We start from the raw sequence: 26169 nt of genomic DNA, 5'->3' as shown, positions 1-26169 counted from the left end.
TAGAGAGGGCACCCTATTGGAATAGGCCATGCTCCGCTATTAGAGAGGGCACCCTATTGGAATAGGCCATGCTATGCTATTAGAGAGGGCACCCTATTGGAATAGGCCATGCTCCGCTATTAGAGAGGGCACTCTATTGGAATAGGCCATGCTATGCTATTAGAGAGGGCATTCTATTGGAATAGGCCATGCTCCGCTATTAGAGAGGGCGCCCTATTGGAATAGGCCATGCTCCGCTATTAGAGAGGGCACTCTATTGGAATAGGCCATGCTATGCTATTAGAGAGGGCACCCTATTGGAATAGGCCATGCTCCGCTATTAGAGAGGGCACTCTATTGGAATAGGCCATGCTCCGCTATTAGAGAGGGCACTCTATTGGAATAGGCCATGCTATGCTATTAGAGAGGGCACCCTATTGGAATAGGCCATGCTCCGCTATTAGAGAGGGCACTCTATTGGAATAGGCCATGCTCCGCTATTAGAGAGGGCACTCTATTGGAATAGGCCATGCTATGCTATTAGAGAGGGCACCCTATTGGAATAGGCCATGCTCCGCTATTAGAGAGGGCACTCTATTGGAATAGGCCATGCTCCGCTATTAGAGAGGGCACTCTATTGGAATAGGCCATGCTATGCTATTAGAGAGGGCACCCTATTGGAATAGGCCATGCTCCGCTATTAGAGAGGGCACCCTATTGGAATAGGCCATGCTCCGCTATTAGAGAGGGCACCCTATTGGAATAGGCCATGCTCCGCTATTAGAGAGGGCACCCTATTGGAATAGGCCATGCTCCGCTATTAGAGAGGGCACCCTATTGGAATAGGCCATGCTCCGCTATTAGAGAGGGCACTCTATTGGAATAGGCCATGCTCCGCTATTAGAGAGGGCACTCTATTGGAATAGGCCATGCTATGCTATTAGAGAGGGCACCCTATTGGAATAGGCCATGCTCCGCTATTAGAGAGGGAACCCTATTGGAATAGGCCATGCTATGCTATTAGAGAGGGCACCCTATTGGAATAGGCCATGCTCCGCTATTAGAGAGGGCACTCTATTGGAATAGGCCATGCTCCGCTATTAGAGAGGGCACTCTATTGGAATAGGCCATGCTATGCTATTAGAGAGGGCACCCTATTGGAATAGGCCATGCTCCGCTATTAGAGAGGGCACCCTATTGGAATAGGCCATGCTCCGCTATTACAGAGGGCACCCTATTGGAATAGGCCATGCTCCGCTATTAGAGAGGGCACCCTATTGGAATAGGCCATGCTCCGCTATTAGAGAGGGCACCCTATTGGAATAGGCCATGCTCCGCTATTAGAGAGGGCACCCTATTGGAATAGGCCATGCTCCGCTATTAGAGAGGGCACTCTATTGGAATAGGCCATGCTATGCTATTAGAGAGGGCACCCTATTGGAATAGGCCATGCTCCGCTATTAGAGAGGGCACTCTATTGGAATAGGCCATGCTCCACTATTAGAGAGGGCACTCTATTGGAATAGGCCATGCTATGCTATTAGAGAGGGCACCCTATTGGAATAGGCCATGCTCCGCTATTAGAGAGGGCACTCTATTGGAATAGGCCATGCTATGCTATTAGAGAGGGCACCCTATTGGAATAGGCCATGCTCCGCTATTAGAGAGGGCACTCTATTGGAATAGGCCATGCTCCGCTATTAGAGAGGGCACTCTATTGGAATAGGCCATGCTATGCTATTAGAGAGGGCACCCTATTGGAATAGGCCATGCTCCGCTATTAGAGAGGGCACCCTATTGGAATAGGCCATGCTCCGCTATTAGAGAGGGCACCCTATTGGAATAGGCCATGCTCCGCTATTAGAGAGGGCACCCTATTGGAATAGGCCATGCTCCGCTATTAGAGAGGGCACCCTATTGGAATAGGCCATGCTCCGCTATTAGAGAGGGCACCCTATTGGAATAGGCCATGCTCCGCTGTTAGAGAGGGCACCCTATTGGAATAGGCCATGCTCCGCTATTAGAGAGGGCACTCTATTGGAATAGGCCATGCTATGCTATTAGAGAGGGCACCCTATTGGAATAGGCCATGCTCCGCTATTAGAGAGGGCACTCTATTGGAATAGGCCATGCTATGCTATTAGAGAGGGCACCCTATTGGAATAGGCCATGCTCCGCTATTAGAGAGGGCACTCTATTGGAATAGGCCATGCTTCGCTATTAGAGAGGGCACTCTATTGGAATAGGCCATGCTATGCTATTAGAGAGGGCACCCTATTGGAATAGGCCATGCTCCGCTATTAGAGAGGGCACTCTATTGGAATAGGCCATGCTATGCTATTAGAGAGGGCATTCTATTGGAATAGGCCATGCTCCGCTATTAGAGAGGGCGCCCTATTGGAATAGGCCATGCTCCACTATTAGAGAGGGCACTCTATTGGAATAGGCCATGCTCCGCTATTAGAGAGGGCACTCTATTGGAATAGGCCATGCTATGCTATTAGAGAGGGCACCCTATTGGAATAGGCCATGCTCCGCTATTAGAGAGGGCACTCTATTGGAATAGGCCATGCTCCGCTATTAGAGAGGGCACTCTATTGGAATAGGCCATGCTCCGCTATTAGAGAGGGCACTCTATTGGAATAGGCCATGCTCCACTATTAGAGAGGGCACCCTATTGGAATAGGGCATGCTACGCTATGAGACAAGGCACCCTAATGGAATAGGGCATGTAAATTAATACTACCAGAGTCGGAGACCCCCGAACACATGAGATGGTTTTTCGGTTCTGCTGAAACAAGTGCATTCGACAGACTTTGATTCAATGTGTAGTCATTTATTAAATTTCCTAAGTGTCATATAAGGGGCCACTTGGGTCTTTTCTGTCTATCACTGGCAGTAATAGAGCTGATGTGATACCAGTGTTACAATAAAGGCGGCCATATATATTGATGGTTGAACAACCATTGCACAAACGATCGCCCGGAGAATGTTCATTATGCAGTCACACACAGTTTAATCCAAAAATGGCCATTATAGTCAGTCAACCTGGCCATAAAAGTTCAGTGACACCATCTAAGGGACATTTTTCATGGACAAGCGACTATGGGTCACCTCCAACTTTGTTTGTCACCGGTGGTCTGAAATGATCGTTCATTGTTAAATTTCATCTGAGAAATAATTGGTACAAATAGATTGTTTTGATCAACTTTAGAGTAAAGCATTTGGCCAATTTAAAGGGGCTGTCCCAAGTAATCACCTATTCAAAGGATAGGTGATACATCATTGATCACTTGTTGATGCCCAGTGATCCCAAGAACAGGACTTTCCATTCATTGTCTGTGGAAGTGCCGAAATTAGACGATTGCTGTACTCGGCTATCCCAGACAGTCCCATAGACGATGAAAAGAGTGGTGGCACGGGGCTACTGTAGTCATCAGATGGGGCATTTTTCTAAATTGGTGGGGAATCCCAGTGGTCCGACGCCCAACAATCATCAACACTTATGTGAATAGCCACCTTTTAAAGTGTTATGGGGCTCACTAGGTGAGGTGGATCTTCGAAGCTCAAGATCCAGGCGAGCGTCAGTGCGTCAGACAGTTTAGGTACACGGGAAACAGGTGGCAGAGGTCCTGGAGACCACAGACAGGTAGCAGAGGTACTGGAAGCCGCAGGAAGACAGGAGACATACTGCAGACCACAGACATGCAGTAGAGGTCCTGGAAGACCAGGAACAGGTAGCAGAGGTCCTGAAAGACTGGGAACAGGTAGCAAAGGTACTGGAAACCGCAGGCAGGAGATGTCCTGGAGACCTCAGACAGGTAGCAGAGGTACTGGAAGCTGCAGGCAGGAGATGTCCTGGAGACCGCAGACAGGTAGCAGAGGTACTGGAAGCTGCAGGTGGACAGAAGACATCCTGGAAGCCACAGATGTACATGTAGAAGAGGTCCTGGAATAGGTAGCAAAGGTACTGGAAGCCTCAGGCAGGCAGGAGACGTCCTGGAAGCCGCATGCGGGCACATAGCAGGGTTCCTGGAAGAACGGGAACAGGAATCAGAGGTACTGGATGCCTCAGGTGGACAGGAGACCTCCTGAAAGCAGTAGGCGGACTCGTAGCAGAGGTCCTGGAAGACCGGGAACAGGTAGCAGAGGTCCTGAAAGACCGGGAACAGGTAGCAGGGGTCCTAGAAGACTGGGAACAGGTAGCAGAGGTCCTGGAAGACTGCAGACAGGTAGCAGAGTTTCTGAAAAATTGCAGACAGGTAGCATAGATCCTGGAAAGCTGCAGACAGGTAAAAGAGGTCCTGGAAGACCGCAGACAGGTAGCAGACAGAACTCCGGAGTAACTAGAAAATCTTACTAAATACTCTTAATACCAAGACACAGGTGTGTGTCTTGGTGAGCCTTATATAGGCCCAGGCAGATGATCACAAACTATCATGCTGGGCCATCTGCAAAGCCTGACATGGTGCACGAAAGAGTTCAGCGGACCGGAGTGAGGGGAGCACAGCCCAGATCTGGACAGGTACATAAAAAAAGGTTGTCTCAATAATTACCTATGCATAGAATTGGTAATAATTTTGTGATCATTACGGGTTCAACTGCTTGGATCCCCCATGATCCCAAGAATGGGGCTCTACATTTACTGTCTGTGGAAGTACCAGAGATAGACAAGCGCTGTACGCAACTATCCCAGACAGTCCAATAGACAATGGATTTTGTGGTGGCATGTGGTCACTGATGCCTTCCAATGGTGCATTTCTCTAAATTGTTGATACTCTCAGGGGTCCGACCCCAGGCGATTAGTAAGTTAGGATAGGTGATATGTTGCAGAAATGGATAAAATTCATTAGGATATATTTGTATGGCGCAAGCTCGTGTACAGACCACCTGCAATAAACACTGACATATAACACGTGGCATTAATCAGGCAGTCATGAATAATGTCAAATTGGGACATTAACCGTAAATCCACATCTAAGCCTTATCCACTTCACTGGAAGAAACACAATGACTTGACTATTGTTAATGCAGAACAAAACATCCCAATACTCAATTAATTGTTATTCCATTCATCTCGGCATGGTGCGCTCTGTTTGGGGGTAAACAATGGGAAGAGATGTGCACCCTGCAGGTCCCATGTACATGATGTCTACCAGGAGGAAGCCTGTGCCGGAGGTGGAGTCTGCTCCAGAACCTGTTGAGCAGACATAGGGACTAATCATCCTCAGCGCTGACACTTTATTACCTGCCAGTGAGAGGAAGGAGAGAGTCAGAGCTGGGCTCTGAGAGGGACGCACAGTCCCTGGAGTATATAGGGCCATACACCAGCAGATACAAGCCGAAATACTCCGCCATAAGAAAAAAAAAATCATAGCATGTCCTATCTCCAAATCCTGGAAGGGAAGATTATATTATTTTTTAACTCTGAGATAAAACAATTGCAATGGAGAAAGAAAACCTCATGTGTTCGCTTAGAATAAATGGCACAGAAGTGTCGCTGGCGCTGGAGCAGTCAACTCTGAGCTGGAGCTTTAACAAGAGACGGCCATGCAGGAAAAAAAGTAAGTGGCACGGGTGGCTCTTGTATTCTTATGGTGATTGACAATGGATATCTCTATCATTTTGCATTAGTAGCCATCATCTGGTATATGGTTGTATCATTGGTTGATATATTCTACTGTATGGGGTATTATTGCAGTAGAATGTTTGGTAATGTAGCATTGCGGCATTAATTCGAATGAATGAGTGACCATATAATACATGATTGCGTCATCAAGATTTTAAGCCGGCATGGCGATCAGATGGAAAGCTGAGCAATATCTGTTGGCGCTGGTTATATACATGAATGAGCCGGGTCTACTAGAGCGAGAGCCCCTCTTTATTCCACTACGACTCCTAACAGTCCTTCTTTAGAAAGGGATTTAAAAGACCGAGAAATACAGCTAGAGGTTGTCGCCTTGCATGGCCAGGTTTACTTGGTCATTTGGACGAGTTGCGTTGACATTTTCATGGTTGGAAGGTGATGGCACAAGACGTCCATAGGGACCATTGGTGGTCAACTGCCCGCACCACGAGGCTCATTCATTAGAATGTTATGTATCCCAGAAAGAAGAATGAATGATGAATACAACAAGTAATTTCCATCCCCCATTATGTTCCCAAACACATTACCCCTGACCACCCATTGTCTGCGCTAACAGCCGTGTACTGATTTCCTTTGTGACTTATTTTCACTGGTAATCATTAACGAAATGTCATTAGTATTTTTAGCAAAGGAATTTAGACATTTGTGAAGTACAAAGGGCATTGTCACCACCCATGAAAGCAAATATCATATATTGTGTATTCACACTGCAGTGTGCGCTGGAGGTATACACCGGAGGACTGCACACCGCTGACATTTGTATAGACGAACAGTGACATACACTGCCCATAGGCTCCCATACAATAGTATAACTATCCCATAGGCTCCCATACAATAGTATATCTATCCCATAGGCTCCCATACAATAGTATATCTATCCCATAGACTCCCATACAATAGTATATATATCCCATAGGCTCCCATACAATAGTATATATATCCCATAGGCTCCCATACAATAGTATATCTATCCCATAGGCTCCCATACAATAGTATAACTATCCCATAGGCTCCCATACAATAGTATATCTATCCCATAGGCTCCCATACAATAGTATATCTATCCCATAGGCTCCCATACAATAGTATAACTATCCCATAGGCTCCCATACAATAGTATAACTATCCCATAAACTCCCATACAATAGTATATCTATCCCATAGGCTCCCATACAATAGTATAACTATCCCATAAACTCCCATACAATAGTATATCTATCCCATAGGCTCCCATACAATAGTATATCTATCCCATAGGCTCCCATACAATAGTATAACTATCCCATAGGCTCCCATACAATAGTATAACTATCCCATAGGCTCCCATACAATAGTATAACTATCCCATAGGCTCCCATACAATAGTATAACTATCCCATAGGCTCCCATACAATAGTATAACTATCCCATAGGCTCCCATACAATAGTATATCTATCCCATAGGCTCCCATACAATAGTATAACTATCCCATAGGCTCCCATACAATAGTACAACTATCCCATAGGCTCCCATACAATAGTATATCTATCCCATAGGCTCCCATACAATAGTATATCTATCCCATAGGCTCCCATACAATAGTATATCTATCCCATAGGCTCCCATACAATAGTATATCTATCCCATAGGCTCCCATACAATAGTATAACTATCCCATAAACTCCCATACAATAGTATATCTATCCCATAGGCTCCCATACAATAGTATAACTATCCCATAGACTCCCATACAATAGTATAACTATCCCATAGGCTCCCATACAATAGTATAACTATCCCATAGGCTCCCATGTAGTGATTCCCATATATCACCCATAGGTTCCATTTTAGCTGCTTTCATACAGTGTAGTTGCTCCCATACAATAGTATACATTATCTATAGGCTATTATGTAGTGGCTCCTACAGCGACATTCATCGCCCGGCTCCCGTGTAGTGGCTCCTACAGCGACATTCGTCGCCCATTGGCTCCCATGTAGTGGCTCCTACAGCGACATTCATCGCCCATTGGCTCCCATGTAGTGGCTCCTACAGCGACATTCATCGCCCATTGGCTCCCATGTAGTGGCTCCCATACACTGACATACATCGCCTACAAGCTTTCGCGTAAAATAAAATCTCATTCTGCGCATTATACTCTTGATATTGGCATGGTTCTAGTGCACAGTGTAGGTAAATGCAGAGAGCATTCAGTCAATCTGTGAAATCCATGAGTGGAAGACCCAAAATCCACTGTCAAGAGATGAAATATTGAAAGCTGTAAAAACTGAGACTTGTCCCTTTTTGAACTGTGTTGCAGAACAAATGGAAGTCTACTGGTCCGTGAAAAACAAAACCAAAAAAAAACAATGATGCCATCCATGTACTGTCCATCCCCAATGATGCCATCCATGTACTGTCCGTCCCTAATGATGCCATCCATGTACTGTCTGTCCCTAATGATGCCATCCATGTACTGTCCGTCCCTAATGATGCCATCCATGTACTGTCCGTCCCTAATGATGCCATCCATGTACTGTCCATCCCCAATGATGCCATCCATGTACTGTCCATCCCCAATGATGCGATCCATGTACTGTCCATCCCCAATGATGCCATCCATGTACTGTCCGTCCCTAATGATGCCATCCATGTACTGTCCGTCCCTAATGATGCCATCCATGTACTGTCCGTCCCTAATGATGCCATTCATTTACTGTCCGTCCCTAATGATGCCATCCATGTAATGTCTGTCCCCAATGATGCCATCCATGTACTGTCTGTCCCTAATGATGCCATCCATGTACTGTCCGTCCGCAATGATGCCATCCATGTACTGTCCGTCCCTAATGATGCCATCCATGTACTGTCCGTCCCCAATGATGACATCCATGTACTGTCCGTCCCTAATGATGCCATCCATGTACTGTCCGTCCCTAATGATGCCATCCATGTACTGTCCATCCCTAATGATGCCATCCATGTACTGTCCGTCCCTAATGATGCCATCCATGTACTGTCCGTCCCTAATGATGCCATCCATGTACTGCCCGTCCCTAATGATGCCATCCATGTACTGTCCGTCCCCAATGATGCCATCCATGTACTGTCCGTCCCTAATGATGCCATCCATGTTCTGTTCGTCCCAAAAGATGCCATCCATGTACTGTCCGTCCCTAATGATGCCATCCATGTACTGTCCGTCCCTAATGATGCCATCCATGTACTGTCCGTCGCTCAGGATGTGATCCATGTACTGTCCGTCCCTAATGATGCCATTCATGTACTGTCCGTCCCTAATGATGCCATCCATGTACTGTCCATCCCTAATGATGCAATCCATGTACTGTCGGTCCCTCAGGATGCCATCCATGTACTGCCCATCCCCAATGATGCCATCCATGTACTGTCCGTCCATAATGATGCCATCCATGTACTGCCCATCCCCAATGATGCCATCCATGTACTGTCCGTCCCCAATGATGCCATCCATGTACTGTCCATCCCTAATGATGCCATCCATGTACTGTCCGTCCCTAATGATGCCATTCATGTACTGTCCGTCCCTAATGATGCCATCCATGTACTGTCCGTCCCAAATGATGCAATCCATGTACTGTCGGTCCCTCAGGATGCCATCCATGTACTGCCCATCCCCAATGATGCCATCCATGTACTGTCCGTCCATAATGATGCCATCCATGTACTGCCCATCCCCAATGATGCCATCCATGTACTGTCCGTCCCCAATGATGCCATCCATGTACTGTCCATCCCTAATGATGCCATCCATGTACTGTCCGTCCCTAATGATGCCATCCATGTACTGTCCGTCGCCAATGATGCCATCCATGTACTGTCCATCCCCAATGATGCCATCCATGTACTGTCCGTCCCCAATGATGCCATCCATGTACTGTCCGTCCCCAATGATGCCATCCATGTACTGTCCGTCCCCAATGATGCCATCCATGTACTGTCCGTCCCTAATGATGCCATCTATGTACTGTCCATCCCTAATGATGCAATCCATGTACTGTCCGTCCCTAATGATGCCATCCATTTACTGTCCGTCCCTCAGGATGCCATCCATGTACTGTCCGTCCCTAATGATGCCATCCATGTACTGTCCGTACCTAATGATGCCATCCATGTACTGCCCGTCCCCAATGATGCCATCCATGTACTGTCCGTCCCCAATGATGCCATCCATGTACTGTCCGTCCCTTATGATGCCATCCATGTACTGTCCGTCCCCAATGATGCCATCCATGTACTGTCCTTCCCTAATGATGCCATCCATGTACTGCCCATCCCTAATGATGCCATCCATGTACTGCCCGTCCCTAATGATGCCATCCATGTACTGTCTGTCCCTAATGATGCCATCCATGTACTGTCCGTCACTAATGATGCCATCCATGTACTGTCCGTCCCTAATGATGCCATCCATGAACTGTCCGTCCCTAATGATGCCATCCATGTACTGTCCGTCCCCAATGATGCCATCCATGTACTGTCCGTCCCTAATGATGCCATCCATGAACTGCCTGTCCCTAATGATGCCATCCATGTACTGTCCGTCCCTAATGATACCATCCATGTACTGTCCGTCCCTAATGATGCCATCCATGTTCTGTCCGTCCGTGTTTTGCTATTTTGTGGGTAAACGAAGCACGGAAATTTTTTATTTTTTTTGCATATGAAAAAAACTGCCAGATCATATAATTTACCGTGTGATTAAGCAATGCCAGAGCTGTTCGGCAGCTAATTACTTCCGTTCCACGGGAACGTTTGGGTATTTTGGGCATTTTGTCGTCTTAATATGTCGTAATCTCCTAATAGCTATAAGACATTTCCTATAGACAATATCAAGCATCAACTAATTATAAAAGTTAATTGTGGATACTAGTTGACTGTACAGTCAGGTACGCCTCACGTGTGTGTGTGTGATCCTACACAATTATCTGGCTTAGTAGCACCTTAGACTATTCTGTTTATGCTCTGTTCACATATCATTATTAATATATCATCCCATGACATATGCCTACAAAGATAATATATATATATATATACAGTATATATATATATATATATATATATATATATATATATATATATAGATATATAGATATATATATATATATATATATACACATACAAGAGCTTTTCACTAAATTAGAATACCCTCAAAAAGTTAATTTATTCCAGTTCTTCAATAGAAAAAGTGAGGCTATGTGCCCACGTTGCGGAACTGAAGCATATTTTTTACGCTTCTCCCTGGCGGGAAAATCGCATGTGTTTGTGAGTCGTCTTCACATGCATTTCCGCATGCGGGTTATCAAGCACTTCTCCAAGTGATTTAAGCATCACTTGGAAAAGTGCTTGACAACTTGTTCACACTATATAAATCCATGCAACTGGCATGGATTTATATAGTGTGACCAAGTAATAGTTAAAAAAAAAGAATCAGAATGGTAAAAAATAAAAAAATAAAGTTTATACTCACCTTCCAATGCATTCTCTGCCCCGTCCGGAGTCTTGAGCGGCTCACGCTGTTGTGTTCAGGACCTGCGGTGACGTCATTGAGTCATGTGGTGGGTCACATGACTCAATGACGTGGCAGGTCCTGCACACAACAGCGTGACGGCGGGAAAACACCGGGAAGACATCAGAAGATAAGTATAAACTTTATTTTTTCTTTTTTTTTACAGGTTCTTTGGTACCCAGGTCTGGATGAGAGTCTCCTCCTCTCCAGACCCAGGTACCATCCGCACATTGATTCCGCTGCGCTTCCGCAAAATTAATGAACATGCTGCGGATTTTTGACCACAGCATATACGCTGCGGGAAAATCCGCAGCATGGGCATTGACATTGCGGAATGCCATTGGGGACCATGGGGTGCGGATATACATGCGTTTTACAAGCGTTTATGCTGCGGAAATTCCGCAGCATATACGCTTGTAATACGCAACGTGGGCACACAGCCTGAAACTCCTATATTATATAGAGTCATTACAAACAGAGTGATCTATTCCAAGTGTTTATTTCTGTTAATGTTGATGATTATGGCTTACAGCCAATGAAAACACAAAAGTCATTCTCTCAGTAAATTAGAATAATTAACAAAAACACCTGCAAAGGTTTCTTAAGCATTTAAAAAGGTCCCTTAGTCTGTTTCAGTAGGCTCCACAATCATGGGGAAGACTGCTGACTTGACAGATGTCCAGAAGGCAGTCATTGACACACTCCACAAGGAGGGTAAGCCACAAAAGGTCATTGCTAAAGAAGCTGGCTCTTCAGAGTGCTGTTTCCAAGCATATTAATGGAAAGTTGAGTGGAAGGAAAAAGTGTGGTAGGAAAAGGTGCACAAGCAACCGGGATAACCGCAGCCTAGAAAGGATTAAGAAAAGCCAAACATTTAGGGGAGATTCACAAGGAATACCTGGTTTACACAACAGTATCACTGTGCTTCATTGGCAGCAAACTCGCCTGACCTTAACCCCATAGAGAATCTATTATAGAGAATCTATGGGGTATTGTCAAGAGGAAGATGAGAGACCCCAGACCCAACAATGCAGACGAGCTGAAGGCTGCTATCAAAGCCACCTGGGCTTCCATAACACCTCAGCAGGGCCACAGGCTGATCGCCTCCATGCCACATTGCCGCATTGATGCAGTAATTGATGAAATAGGAGCCGGACCAAGTATTGAGGGCATTTACTGAACATACATTTCAGTGGGACATTTTGGATTTTAAAAACATTTTTCAAGCTGTTGTTATAAAGTATTCTAATTTACTGAGATAATGACTTTTGTGTTTTCATTGGCTGTAAGCCATAATCATCAACATTAAGAGAAATAAACACATGAAATAGATCACTCTGTGTGTAATGACTCTATATAATATAGGAGTTTCACTTTTTGTATTGAAGAACGGAAATAAATTAACTTTTTGATGATATTCTAATTTAGTGAGATGCACCTGTATATACGTATATTGCCGCTACCACCGCAACACTAATTTTGCCTCCCGCACATGCCAATACATCACAAGTCTTCGTAATATGGCCATATAATGGTCCTAACAAATGTTATAACCCTGCAAGGAATGGATAGAGGTGTCAGTACATGTCGGGACTAATGCGGTGCCCTCCCCGGTGACATCACCCAGATCTCTACCCGCCTCCAGCTATGGTGTCATGAGGGAATTATCCTTAGTCAGCTCTGGCTGGACTCAATGAGTTTGTGAGAAAATAAAGTATATGAATGTCACTTTTTTCTTTTAATTAAATGCATGTGTTTGGGGGTAAAAAAAATTGCAACTGGGTTTCATAAAAAACTCTGCACCATGTTGCTTTTACAAGTTGTGTGTCCCCTCCACATCCAACTTTGATGTGGTCTGTGGTCATACAGTGTATATATACATTGTAGGGATTCACTCTCAGGTAGGCATTAGGTAGCGTTCACACAGGCACTGGATTCTTTTATCAAAAAAATGTGACGTTTATTTCCACTGGTTGCACGGTACCAAAACAAAACCATAAACATAAATTCCTAGCTTTGTCCAGGCGCTAATTAAACAACACGGACCATGGCTACTTCAGACACCGCTGAGCTAGTCCCAGTTCGGTCAAACAAAACAGCTATTGTCCATAATAACCACTGATACTTGCAGTTTGCTGCACATGGCTTGCCCAGTCTCTCTCTTCTGCTCCAACACAAATCCAGTCTGCTCAACCTTCCCAGCAGACTGACTTAGATGAACACCCAGCCTGGTTATATGCAAATTTTAGCCAGGTGTACCTGATCAGAATCTGTAGAGCTAGGATTTAACCCTAGCCTACCTGGCATTGCTATATACCCCCTTCCCCTCTGCCCAAAGCCAGGGGCTGGGCACTATCAGACAACACACAGAGCCTGCAGGGCTTTAAATTGACTTGAATATGAGGCTCATGCTTGATGAAACGAGGCTGACCTACCTCCAAGAACCTGCCCCAATTTTTAGGTACCGATTTTCGGTCAAGCTGATTTCTGGAAGGCGGCAAAGGTCCTGCCACTTTGACACCCGAAATGTTGGCTTCAGACTGGGCAAACCAGCAAGGAGTTTCGGGCGGGTCCCTACCCTTCCAGGGTTTTAGTAGGTTACCGCAATATATAGGAAAGGCCTTTCTTATCACCAATTTTTTAAGTAAATATATTTCTAACGGTGCTTTTGACATGAAATTCTCACCAAATGTTGGCAACAATCGATTCAATCCACACAGGCAAAGAAATCAAACCATAGCTGTCCATAAATTCTGTGTAATAATGAGAAATGACACAGGGAAAAAGTATTGAACACGCTTACTGATATGTAATTAATACTACATACAAAAGCCTTTGTTGGTGATGAAGCTTCAAGACGCCTCCTGTATGGAGAAACTAGTCGCAGGCATTGGTGTGATTTTTTTCTCAGGTGTGATTTTGGCCCATTCTTCCACTTCAAATGCTGAATGTCTTGTGGGCTTCCTCTATGAACTCTGAGCTTTGGTTCCTTCCATAACTCTTCTTTTGGATTCAGGACAGGTGATTTGCTCGGCCATTCTAGCAGCTTTATTTTCTTTCTCTGAAACCAATTGAGTTTCCTTGGCTGTGTGTTTGGGATTATTGTCTTGCTGAACTGTCCACCCTCGTTTCATCTTCATCATCCTGGTAGATGGCAGCAGATTTTTATCAAAAATGTCTCAGTACATTTGTCCATTCATCTTTCCTTCAATTATATGAAGTTTGCCAGTGCCGTATGCTGAAAAGCAGCCCCACACCATGATGTTCCCACCTCCAAACTTCACTGTTGGTATGGTGTTTTTTGGGGTGATATGAGGTGCATTTTGGCCTCCAAACATGGTGTGTAGTACGGCATTTAAATAGTTCAATTTTGGTCTCATCTGACCAGATTATATTGTCTCAGTATTTCACAGACTTGTCTAAAGATTGTTGAGCAAACTGTAAATGCACTTGAACATGCTTTTTGTTCACCAATGGACTCTTGCGTGGTCAGCGTGTATACAGGCCATGGAGGTTGAGTACATTACTTATAGTTTTCTTTAAAACAATTGTACCTGCTGATTCCAGGTATTTCTGTAGCTCTACACAGGTGGTCCTTGGCACTTGGACAACTCTTCTGATAATTATTTTTACTCCTGTCTGAAATCTTGCGGGAAATACCTAGTCGTGGCCGGTTTATGGTGAAATGATAAATGATGTTCTTTCCACTTCCAGATTATGGCCCAACAGTGCCCACTGGAACCTTCAGTAGTTTACAAATTCTTCGGTAACTAATGCCATCAGTATGTTTTGCAGCAATAAGGTTGCAAAGGTCTTGAGACAGCTCACTGGTTTTACCCATCATGAGATGTTTCTTGTGTGCCACCTTTGTAATGAGACACCTTTGTATACAACATTGCATCAGGTGAACCAGCTGACATTATTTTTCACTAAGTGGCAGGATTGCTTCCTAATTACTGATAGATTTCAGCTGGTGCCATGACTTTTATGTTTTTTTGCCCCTTTTTCTTCATGTCTTAAATACTTTTTTATTTTTTTACACCTGCAGTTCATATTCCCCTGATGAATCCTCTGAATAGGTGAAGAAACGCGTAGAGAAGGACACTGTTGTTTTGGGGGTTCATTTAGACAGTACCATACTTGGGTACTGCCCTTATCAGGGCAGGAGCAACTCATGGGGTATGACAGGGTATGACAGATTGAGTCCCTGAAACAACTGGCTCCTATGTCTCTTGCATGGATGATCAATGTTCATCATACAACATTGGTGAGACCAACCCTGGTTGTTTTGAGAACTTTCACTTTAAACTTTTCGTTCTGGTGGTCTATATGTATACGGATTTTATCAATATATTTTATACATATCATTAAAAGTTATGTTTTAGTAGATATTTCTCTTCTTGCTGGTATAAATTCACCTTCAGTAGTTTATAAATTCTTCCGTAACCTATGCTAGCAGTATGTTTTGCAATAATAAGGTTGCAAATGTCTTGAGACAGCTCACTGGTTTTACCCATCATGAGATGTTTCTTGTGTGACACCTTGGTAATGAGACACCTTTTTATAGGCCATCAGTTGAACTAGCCGATATTATTTTTCATTAAGAGTCAGGATTGCTTTCTAATTACTGATAGATTTCAGCTGGGGTCATGACCTTCCGTGGCTTTTTGCACTTCTTTCGTCATGTGTTGAACACTTTTCCCCTGTCATTGCTTATTATTACACATAACTTAATTTATGGACATCTAGGGTGATTTTTTTGCCTGTGTGGATTGGATGGATTGTTACCGACATCTGGTGAGAATTTCATGTCAATAGCAGCTTTAGAAATGGATATATTCACAATTCTGGTATTGCTGTAATCATTGTGACCTGGAGAATCATGAAGGCGGATTTTTTTTTCAGAACAGTGAACACTGAAAAAAACAAAACCCTGAAAAAAACAATGAGAGAATTGTCAAATTGGATTTTTTCCACTTTTTTCAATAGATTATTGAAAATGTTAAGTTCTGTAACTGCAACTCATCCCACAATTAACAAGCCCTCGTATTGCATTGTCAACAGAAATAAAAAAAAAAGTTATGTCTCTAGAATGGTGAGAAGATAAAAACAAAAACTCAAAAATATACGGTACATAAAAAAAGAAAGAAAGAAAAATGTCCACTTCTCTAATGGGTTAACTCCGCATGTTATGGTACTGTATTGTGGATTTTGGGTTATTTAATCCGCTTCTTAAATCTGCATCAAAATCACATCTGAAAAGGATGAATATGATGATTTGTTCCTACGAACCAGTCTGACTTTACTTGGACATTAAAGGGAATTCTGAGACTGAGTTAAAGGGAATGTGTCATCAGAAAATGACCTATTGGATAAATCAGGTTTTATGTTTTATATATATATATTTTTTTTTTTTTTTAAATGTTGGCAATATGTTTTTTCTCTATATCACAATGTTTATTGTCAATTCGCCTTTTCACAACGGTCATTAAAGGGCTTTAATCCTAAGTGCCGCTTTTTCACGGTGCCGAGGATTAAGTATATAGCGCCGCCGACGGGTAAAAATACTGCGGGTGTCAGCTGTACATGACAGCTGACACCCAGCAGTATCGGTCCCGAATGGTTTTGGAACTGAATAACCCCTTAGATGATGCTGCTAATTGCAACAGCGGCATCTAAATGGTTTAAAGAGGGTGAGGTCTTCCTCTTTTACACTATTGGCTCCCCGCGATTGTCATCATGTGTGCCGATAGTTGCTATCGCACCCCGAGGTCATCTGTGAGCTCTTTGGCATGATAGACCCTTTTGTATGACTCTGATGATAACGAGACTGCTGAAAACTGTTCCTGAAAGGATGGAAAATAGGAGTCTTAAAAAGCCCCAGTGGCCAGTGTGATCGGTAGGGCTTCCATTCTTGTTTACCTGCCCTTGTTTTGCCGAGTTTGCAGTGATTTCCCGGACACCAGCTGTAGGTCACAATGGCTGTTTCGGTCACGCTGTGACTTTCTTGGCTTTAGTGCAGTCTTTGATCAGGACTGATTTCAATCTCCCTTGTTTTCCGCAGGTATTACGGTCTCCATTCCAGTTAATGAAATTGTCACCGTTCACCCAGGTGACAGCAAACAGCCGACAAAGAGGATCAGTGCCCCTAGTAACCAGTTCACAGGTAACCTCCGGGAAATAGGATGTCTGCCTTCTCTGGTGTTTCCTCCATGTAAATACCTGTAATTAGCCGAAGATGAAGGAGATGACTCATTGTCTTAAGTATGGGAACACGTCACAGGACATTATTCTCATTGGCCTCCGACACAAACGAAGGTTCTTTTATTTGCAGCTAATTATCACCGCATTGTTCTGGAGCTGCTTGTCAGCCGGTCACACCATATAACCAGGTGTTATCCTTTTTTGAAATGTGCTTCTCGTTCGTTAATGTTGCATTGTCAGAACATGGGCATTAAAGAGGACCTGTCACTTGCCCTGAATATGTATTTTATTACCTGACATAAAAGCCGCTGTTCTCCTGAATCCGGCGACGCTTTTCTTTCTTTTCTGCGCCTCTCCGTTCCTGAGATATGGCCCTCTCTTCGTTGTATGTCATTCTGGTCTTGTTAGACAAGTGGGCGTGGTCCTCAAGAACACACCCACAGAGAACAGTTGAGGTCCACGCCCATTTGGCTAACAAGGCAAGACTTATATACAGGGAACAGAGGTCAATATCTCAGGAACGGAGAGGAGCAGGAAGAAAAGAAAAACATCGCTGGATTCAGGAGAACAGCGGCATTTACCCCAATTAAAAAAAAATTGCATATTTATGGCAAGTGACAGGTCCTTAAAGCAACATCACAATGTTGTCATTTTTGACAGGTCAGCCACAGCAGCACACCCCAGCCAGCACCTGGGTACCACAGCTGGACCCAAACCTACCACCAGAATGGAAATTTCCCTCCATACTAACCTGACCAGCACACTAAGAGGACTTCTCTATTATCGTATAGCTATAAAAGGGATATTCTCCAGTTTGGAAGAGAGGATAACAGCCCAATTGCTGGGGGTCCCGAATGCTAGAACCTCCACTGATCCTGAGAACCAGGTGTGAATGGAGCCCTGGTCGATCATGTGATCTGCCACCCCATTCATTCTTAATGGGACCACCAGAGATAGCAGAGCGCTGCACTCGGCTGGTCTTTAGCACTCCCATGGGAATTAATGGAGCGGCAGCGCACATGATCGAGCACTGCTCCATCACATGGGGCTGTTTAGATCCCTGTTTTTTTGGGATTGGTGGTGGTCCCAGCAGACAGACCCCCAGCAATCAGGAATTTATCCCCTATCTGATAAGATAGTGGATAACTTCCAAACTTGAGAATACCCCTTTAAGTAAGTGCAGCGCCACTAACTAGTTTGTCTTAAACGAGTTATCCGATTTGGAAGTTTCCAACTTGTTAGAAGGGTCTCTTTCCCATTAAACAGGAGACAATGGGATCACAGCAATCATCTATTGAGAAGCTGGTATGAAGTGCTTGATTTCCCTGCAGTGCCCCCGCAGGAGAAATGAAGCATTGCACAGTGAACATTCAAATTAGTGGGTCGTCTGTGTAATAAAGGACAGAACAAGTCCTCCAGTGTCTGCGACACTCTTTGTAACTGGTCTCCACTCCAGCCAAAGGATGATTACCCTGGAAGGAGGACTCCTGAATACATTTTCTTAATAAAGTATATGAAAATGGGTTTTTGTAAGCAGGTAAACCCTATATGACATCAAATGGACGTCCGCATTTAATGTTACTTGACTCTATGACAAATAATCTTTAAAAATGAAATAGGGCAAAAAAAAGTCTGCTTACTTCGTGCTACCTTTTCTAGGACAGTATGAATCATTTAGGTGGTTGACTCCTATGAAATATCAGGAGATCAGGGAAGATATCATCAGAACATGACTTATAGTTTAAGGTTCTTGTATAATTATTAGTTTAAACTGTTTTTTTTTCCAGTATCTTTTTTTAATCTCATGATCTTTTAATAAAAAAAAAATAGTAATCTTGAGTTTTCAGCAGGTTCCTTATCAGCAGAGACAGGATTACAATGACAGGTAACACCTCTATACAGGGCTGATGACACGGGATCCACCAATCACAATATTCGATGTCACGGCTCCCCCTTCCTTCACAATGAGCTTTGCACATGTTCATTAGATGATTCAATACAAAAGATGGGGTCAGAGTCTGATCATTGCAAACAGTAGGAAGTTAGAATCTAGAAAAAAAGCCCCAGTGGTCATTATGAGAATTGCAAGATTTCTAATTTTCTATTTTTTTTTTTTATACAGATTGTAGATAAAATAATAATAATCTTTTTATTTATATAGCGCCAGGGTCGGTCTGGGCTGGCGGGATACCGGGAAATTTCCCGGTGGGCCCCGCCCCTGCTGCAGAGTAGAGGGGGGAGAAGAGAACAAAAAAAAATCCTGCGGTTTTAAGGGGCACGGGCCCTTTAAAAGCGCAGGCACAGTGTATGCAGGGACGCGCGCACGCAGCGTTCATTACCTGAACCACCGCGGCGCACGTCCCAGTGAAGCAGCTGAAGCTGCGTGTCTCCCTTCGCCGGCCGGCGTATGACGTCATCGTCATGCGCCTGCTGTGAAGGAGGCGCGCAACTCAGGAGAAGGAGGACACCGCACGGGATCGCAGGAAGGTAAGAGGTGTGTGTGTGTGTGTGTGTGTGTGTGTGTGTGTGTGTGTGTGTGTGTGTGTGTGTGTGTAATGGTCTGGACACACAAGGCGGGGGCCAGCAGGACACACAAGTGGGGGGCCCAGCTGGACAGACACACAAGGGGGGGCCAAGTTGGACAGACACACAAGGGGGGGGGGCCCAGCTGGACAGACACACGAGGGGGGCCCAGCTGGACAGACACACGAGGGGGGCCCAGCTGGACAGACACACAAGGGGGGGCCAAGTTGGACAGACACACAAGGGGGGGGCCCAGCTGGACAGACACACAAGGGGGGGCCCAGCTGGACAGACACACAAGGGGGGGCCCAGCTGGACAGACACACAAGGGGGGGCCCAGCTGGACAGACACACAAGGGGGGGCCAAGCTGGACAGACACACAAGGGGGGGCCAAGCTGGACAGACACACAAGGGGGGGGCCCAGCTGGACAGACACACAAGGGGGGGGCCCAGCTGGACAGACACACAAGGGGGGGGCCCAGCTGGACAGACACACAAGGGGGGGCCCAGCTGGACAGACACACAAGGGGGGGCCCAGCTGGACAGACACACAAGGGGGGGCCAAGCTGGACAGACACACAAAGGGGGGGCCCAGCTGGACAGACACACAAGGGGGGGGCCCAGCTGGACAGACACACAAGGGGGGGGCCCAGCTGGACAGACACACAAGGGGGGGGCCCAGCTGGACAGACACACAAGGGGGGGCCCAGCTGGACAGACACACAAGGGGGGGCCCAGCTGGACAGACACACAAGGGGGGGCCCAGCTGGACAGACACACAAGGGGGGGCCCAGCTGGACAGACACACAAGGGGGGCCCCAGCTGGACAGACACACAAGTGGGGGCCCAGCTGGACAGACACACAAGGGGGGCCCAGCTGGACGGACACACAAGGGGGGCCCAGCTGGACGGACACACAAGGGGGGCCCAGCTGGATGGACACACAAGGGAGGCCCAGCTGGACGGACACACGAGGGGGGGCCCAGCTGGACGGACACACGAGGGGGGGCCCAGCTGGACGGACACACGAGGGGGGGCCCAGCTGGACGGACACACGAGGGGGGGCCAGCTGGACGGACACACGAGGGGGGGCCCAGCTGGACGGACACACGAGGGGGGGCCCAGCTGGATGGACACACGAGGGGGGGCCCAGCTGGATGGACACACGAGGGGGGGCCCAGCTGGACACACGAGGGGGGGCCCAGCTGGACACACGAGGGGGGGCCAAGCTGGACACACAAGGGGGGAACCCTGGCTGGACACGCAAGGGGGGGGGCCCTGGCTGGACACGCAAGGGGGGGAGCCTTGGCTGGACACGCAAGGCAGGGGAGCCCTGGCTGGACACACAAGGGGGAGCCCTGGCAGGACACACAAGGGGGAGCCCTGGCAGGACACACAAGGGGGAACCAAGGTGGACCCAGGCAAAGGGGGGTGGGCAGGATGGGTATATGGGGGGCAGGCTGGACACATGGAGGCCAGGATGGATATATGGGGGGCAGGATGGATATATGGGGGGGCAGGATGGATATATAGGGGGGCAAGATGGATATATGGAGGCCAGGATGGATATATGGGGGGGGGCAAGCTGGACTTATGGAGGCCAGGATGGAAATATGGGGGGGGGGCAGGCTGAACACATGGAGGCCAGGATGGATATATGGGGGGGGCTAGGATGAATATGTGGGGGGGCGGGCTCGATACACATGGGCTAGCATAAATATATGGAGGGGCACGCTGGATATATGGGGGGTGTCAGGATGGATATATGCAGGGGGTAAGGGCAGTATGGATATATGAGGGGAGAGGCTGGACACATGGAGGCCAGGATGAATATGTAGAGGGCAGGCTGGACACATGGAGGATATATGGGGGGGACATATGGGGGCGCAGGCTGGAAACATGGAGGCAAGGATGGATATGTGGGGGGGCAGACTGGCACATGGGGGGGGCTAGGATGGGTATATGGGAGGGGGCAGGCTCGATACACATGTGCTAGGATAAATATATGGAGGGGTCACACTAGACAAATGGTGGCCAGAAGGGACATATGGGGGTGCCTGGCTAGACAAGGGACTTAATTACTGTTTGGGAGCCAGATTGAGGAACATACTTTATTAGTTTATGGTGACCAGTGGGGAACATTATTACTTTAGATTCCAATTATTATTACATTATTACTTCTGTAATATAATTTACTTTTTAGGAAATTGTTTTCCATGGGATGGGACAAAAGAGAGGTCCTGTTACTGTGCAGGACGGCACTATGTTGCTTTTTTTCTTCAACTGGTGTAGTGTAGAGGTCGGGGGGGGAAAGTGGGGATATTCTCTAGAAGAGATCAGTTATTAATAACTGTGTGTTATTTTCTGCAGAGATGATTCCTGGCTGGAAGAAGTGATGGCTGTCTGTGCCAGATGAAGAAGAAAAGCGAAGATGAAGGACTTCACCTAGAGACATCACTGGTGAGTCAGTGTATTACATGTACACTTACACTACACACGTGGTCAAAATTGTTGGTACTCCTCGTTTAATGAAAGAAAAACCCACAATGGTCACAGAAATAACTTCAATCTGATAAATTACAAATTTTTGAAAATGAAGAGATGAAGGTCAGACATTGATTTTCTGCTTCCACAGAATTTAAAAAAAAATTAACCTCATGAAATCGGCCTGGACAGAAATGATGGTTCTTCTTCTTAACTTAATATTTTGTTGAACCTTTTGAGGCGATCACTGCAATCAAACGATTCCTGTAACTGTCAATGAGACTTCTGCGCCTCTCGACAGGTATTTTGGCCGACTCCTCTCGTGTTTGAAGGTTGCCTTTTCCAGAATGTTTCAGCTCTTTCCAAAGATGCTCCATAGGATTTAGGTCAGGGCTCATAGAAGCCACTTCAGAATAGTCCAATGTTTTCCTCTTAGCCATTCTTGGGTGTTTTTAGCTGTGTGTTTTGGGTCATTATCCTGTTGCAAGACCCATGACCTGTGAATGAGACCAAGCTTTCTGACACTGGGCAGCACATTTCTCTCTAGAATCCCTTGATAGTCTTGAGATTTCATTGTATCCTGCACAGATTCAAGACACCCTGTGCCAGATGCAGCAAAGCAGCCCCAGAACATAACAGAGCCTCCACCATGTTTCACAGTAGGGACAGTGTTCTTTTCTTGATATGCTTCATTTTTCCATCTGTGAACATAGAGCTGATGTGCCTTGCCAAAAACTTCAATTTTTGTCTCATCTGTCCATAGTACATTCTCCCAGAAGCTTTGTGGCTTGTCAACATGTAGTTTGGCAAATTCCAGTCTGGCTTTTTTACTATTTTTTTTTTCAACAATGGTGTTCTCCTTGGTCGTCTTACATGAAGTTCACTTTGGATCAAACAACGGTGGATAGTACGATCTGACACTGATGTTCCTTGAGCTTGAAGTTCACCTTTAATCTCTTTAGAAGTTATTCTGGGCTCTTTTGTTACCATTCATATTATCCGTCTCTTTGATTTGTCATCAATTTTCCTCCTGCACCCACGTCCAGGGAGGTTGGCTACAGTCCCATGGATCTTAAATTTCTGAATAATATGTGCACCTGTAGTCACAGAAATATCAAGCTGCTTGGAGATGGTCTTATAACCTTTACCTTTTAACATGCTTTTCTATAATTTTCTTTCTAATCTCCTGAGACAGCTCTTTCCTTTGCTTCTTCTGGTCCATGTTGAGTGTGGTACACACCATGTCACCAAACAACACAGTGAGTATCTGTAGCCCTATATACAAGCACAGTGAGTATCTGTAGCCCTATATACAAGCACAGTGAGTATCTGTAACCCTATATACAGGCACAGTGAATATCTGTAACCCTATATACAGGCACAGTGAATATCTGTAACCCTATATACAGGCACAGTGAGTATCTGTAACCCTATATACAGGCACAGTGAGTATCTGTAACCATATATACAGGCACAGTGAGTATCTGTAGCCCTATATACAGGCACAGTGAGTATCTGCAGCCCTATATATAGCACAGTGAGTATCTGTAGCCCTATATACAGGCCCACTGACTGATTTCAAGATTGTAGACACCTGTGATGCTAATTAGTGGACACAACTTTATTTAACATGTCCCTTTTGTCACATTATTTTCAGGGGTACCATCATTTCTGTCCAGGCCGATTTCATGAGTTTAATTTTTTTTTTTAAATTCAGTGGAAGCAGAAAAGCAATGTCTGACTTTCATTTGTTCATTTTCATAGATTTTTAATTTATTATTACTTTTGTCAGATTCAAGTTATTTCTGTGACCATTGTGGGTTTTTCTTTCATTAAACGAGGGGTACCAACAATTCTGACCACGTGTGTATATAGTATATACAGAACTCCTGTGTATGTCACTGGTGATCACTATATTATGTATACACTATATACAGAGCTTCTGTGTATAATGTCACTTGTGACCACTGTATTACCTGTGCACTATATACAGAGCTCCAGTGTATAATGTCACTGGTGATCACTGTATTACCTGTACACTGACACTATATACAGAGCTCCTGTGTATAATGTCACTGGTGATCCCTGTATTACCTGTACACTATACACTATATACAGAGCTCCTGTGTATAATGTCACTGGTGACCACTGTATTACCTGTACACTATATACAGAGCTCCTGTGTATAATGTCACTGGTGACCACTGTATTATCTGTACACTATATACAGAGCTCCTGTGTATAATGTCACTGGTGACCACTGTATTACCTGTGCAATATATACAGAGCTCCTGTGTATAATGTCACTGGTGACCACTGTATTACCTGTACACTATATACAGAGCTCCTGTGTATAATGTCACTGGTGACCACTGTATTATCTGTACACTATATACAGAGCTCCTGTGTATAATGTCACTGGTGACCACTGTATTACCTGTGCACTATACACTATGTACAGAGCTCCTGTGTATAATGTCACTGGTGACCACTGTATTACCTGTACACTATATACAGAGCTCCTGTGTATAATGTCACTGGTGACCACTGTAATACCTGTACACTAAATACAGAGCTCCAGTGTATAATGTCACTGGTGATCACTGTATTACCTGTACACTGACACTCTATACAGAGCTCCTGTGTATAATGTCACTGGTGAACCCTGTATTACCTGTACACTGACACTATATACTGAGCTCCTGTGTATAATGTCACTGGTGATCCCTGTATTACCTGTACACTGACACTATATACAGAGCTCCTGTGTATAATGTCACTGGTGATCCCTGTATTACCTGTACACTGACACTATATACAGAGCTCCTGTGTATAATGTCACTAGTGGTAATAACAGTGTTGTTAGTATTGTGGTTTGTATTCATGATCAGTATTGTAGTATTTGGTCACTTTGGGGTGGTAATATGTGGTCTGGTCATGGTGTGGCCGTATTTGTTCCTTGTATGTAGTATTATTCGGTCACTATGTGGTGGTAATATGTGATCTAGTCATGGTGTGGCGATATTTGTCTCTTTTGTATGTGGTATTATTGGTGTTGATATAGTGGACTGTGTTGTGTATGGCAGTCATTTTGTTCTTGCTGATATTAACTAGGAAAAGATTTTTTCCATTAGGCCACAGCCCCACCATCAGTATTCGGTCAGTATTTTTTCTCAGGAGTAGCTGCCAAAACCAGGAGTGGGTGATAAATACAGAATTGGTGACTTGTTTCTATTATACCTTTTCTCTGATTGTTCCTCACCTGGTTTTGGCTCCCACTCCTGAGAAAAAATACTGACCAAATACTGATAGTGGGGTCGCAGCCTTAGAGATTAAATACTTGGACCAGAGCGGCAGAGATGCACTTACAGGGGTTCTCTGGTGAAAACAAGTAATCACCTCTCCACAGGATCAGTGATGATATTGATTGGTGGGGGTCTGACTGCTGGGACACAATCGGCAGAATGTGAAGCTTTTCTCCCCATTAGACTGGAGCGGCTTGTGAGATGCGACCACTCATCCAGTCATTCCCTCAGTGACTGTGAGCGCTGCTCTTTTTTGGAAGCTGCATTTTAAAATGGGGATAAGTGTCCTGTCAGGGATGAAACTTCCCCATTCTTCTGATAGGCGCATTTTCCAATGTTCGGACCCAAACGATCAATAAGTGATCACCGATCCTGTGGATCCCATGGATCGGTGATAACTTGTTTTAACCAAAGAAGCCCTTTAATGCAAACTACCGTAATTGTACATCCCAGTTATAGTGGTGCACAGTAGATGTGCCGGAGCCGCCAGTCAATGCTCC

The 26169-nt window shown here is 45.2% G+C and overlaps 1 protein-coding gene across 2 annotated transcripts in view; it reads left to right on the top strand.

Moving 5' to 3' along the window:
* The first annotated feature begins 5170 nt into the window (after positions 1 to 5170).
* LOC141154268 (ceramide kinase-like) overlaps positions 5171 to 26169 on the top strand; it is a 40456-nt gene continuing 19457 nt past the window's right edge. Inside the window, exons 1-2 of one of the 2 annotated variants that reach the window (XM_073639912.1) lie at positions 5171 to 5543; positions 17217 to 17318. In XM_073639912.1, coding sequence (XP_073496013.1) covers positions 5426 to 5543; positions 17217 to 17318 — 220 coding nt within the window. In that variant the 5' untranslated portion in view covers positions 5171 to 5425. Of the gene's footprint in view, positions 5544 to 17216; positions 17319 to 22250; positions 22341 to 26169 lie in introns of those variants that run through there. The other variant, XM_073639913.1, reaches the window with a different exon arrangement.

This window comes from Phyllobates terribilis, unplaced genomic scaffold, assembly GCF_046119375.1.
Source record: "Phyllobates terribilis strain yellow unplaced genomic scaffold, ASM4611937v1 Scaffold_7__3_contigs__length_470593459, whole genome shotgun sequence".
NCBI lineage: Eukaryota > Metazoa > Chordata > Amphibia > Anura > Dendrobatidae > Phyllobates > Phyllobates terribilis.
The sequence above is the reverse complement of the archived record's forward strand: the minus strand, read 5'-3'. Positions and strand labels throughout refer to the sequence as shown.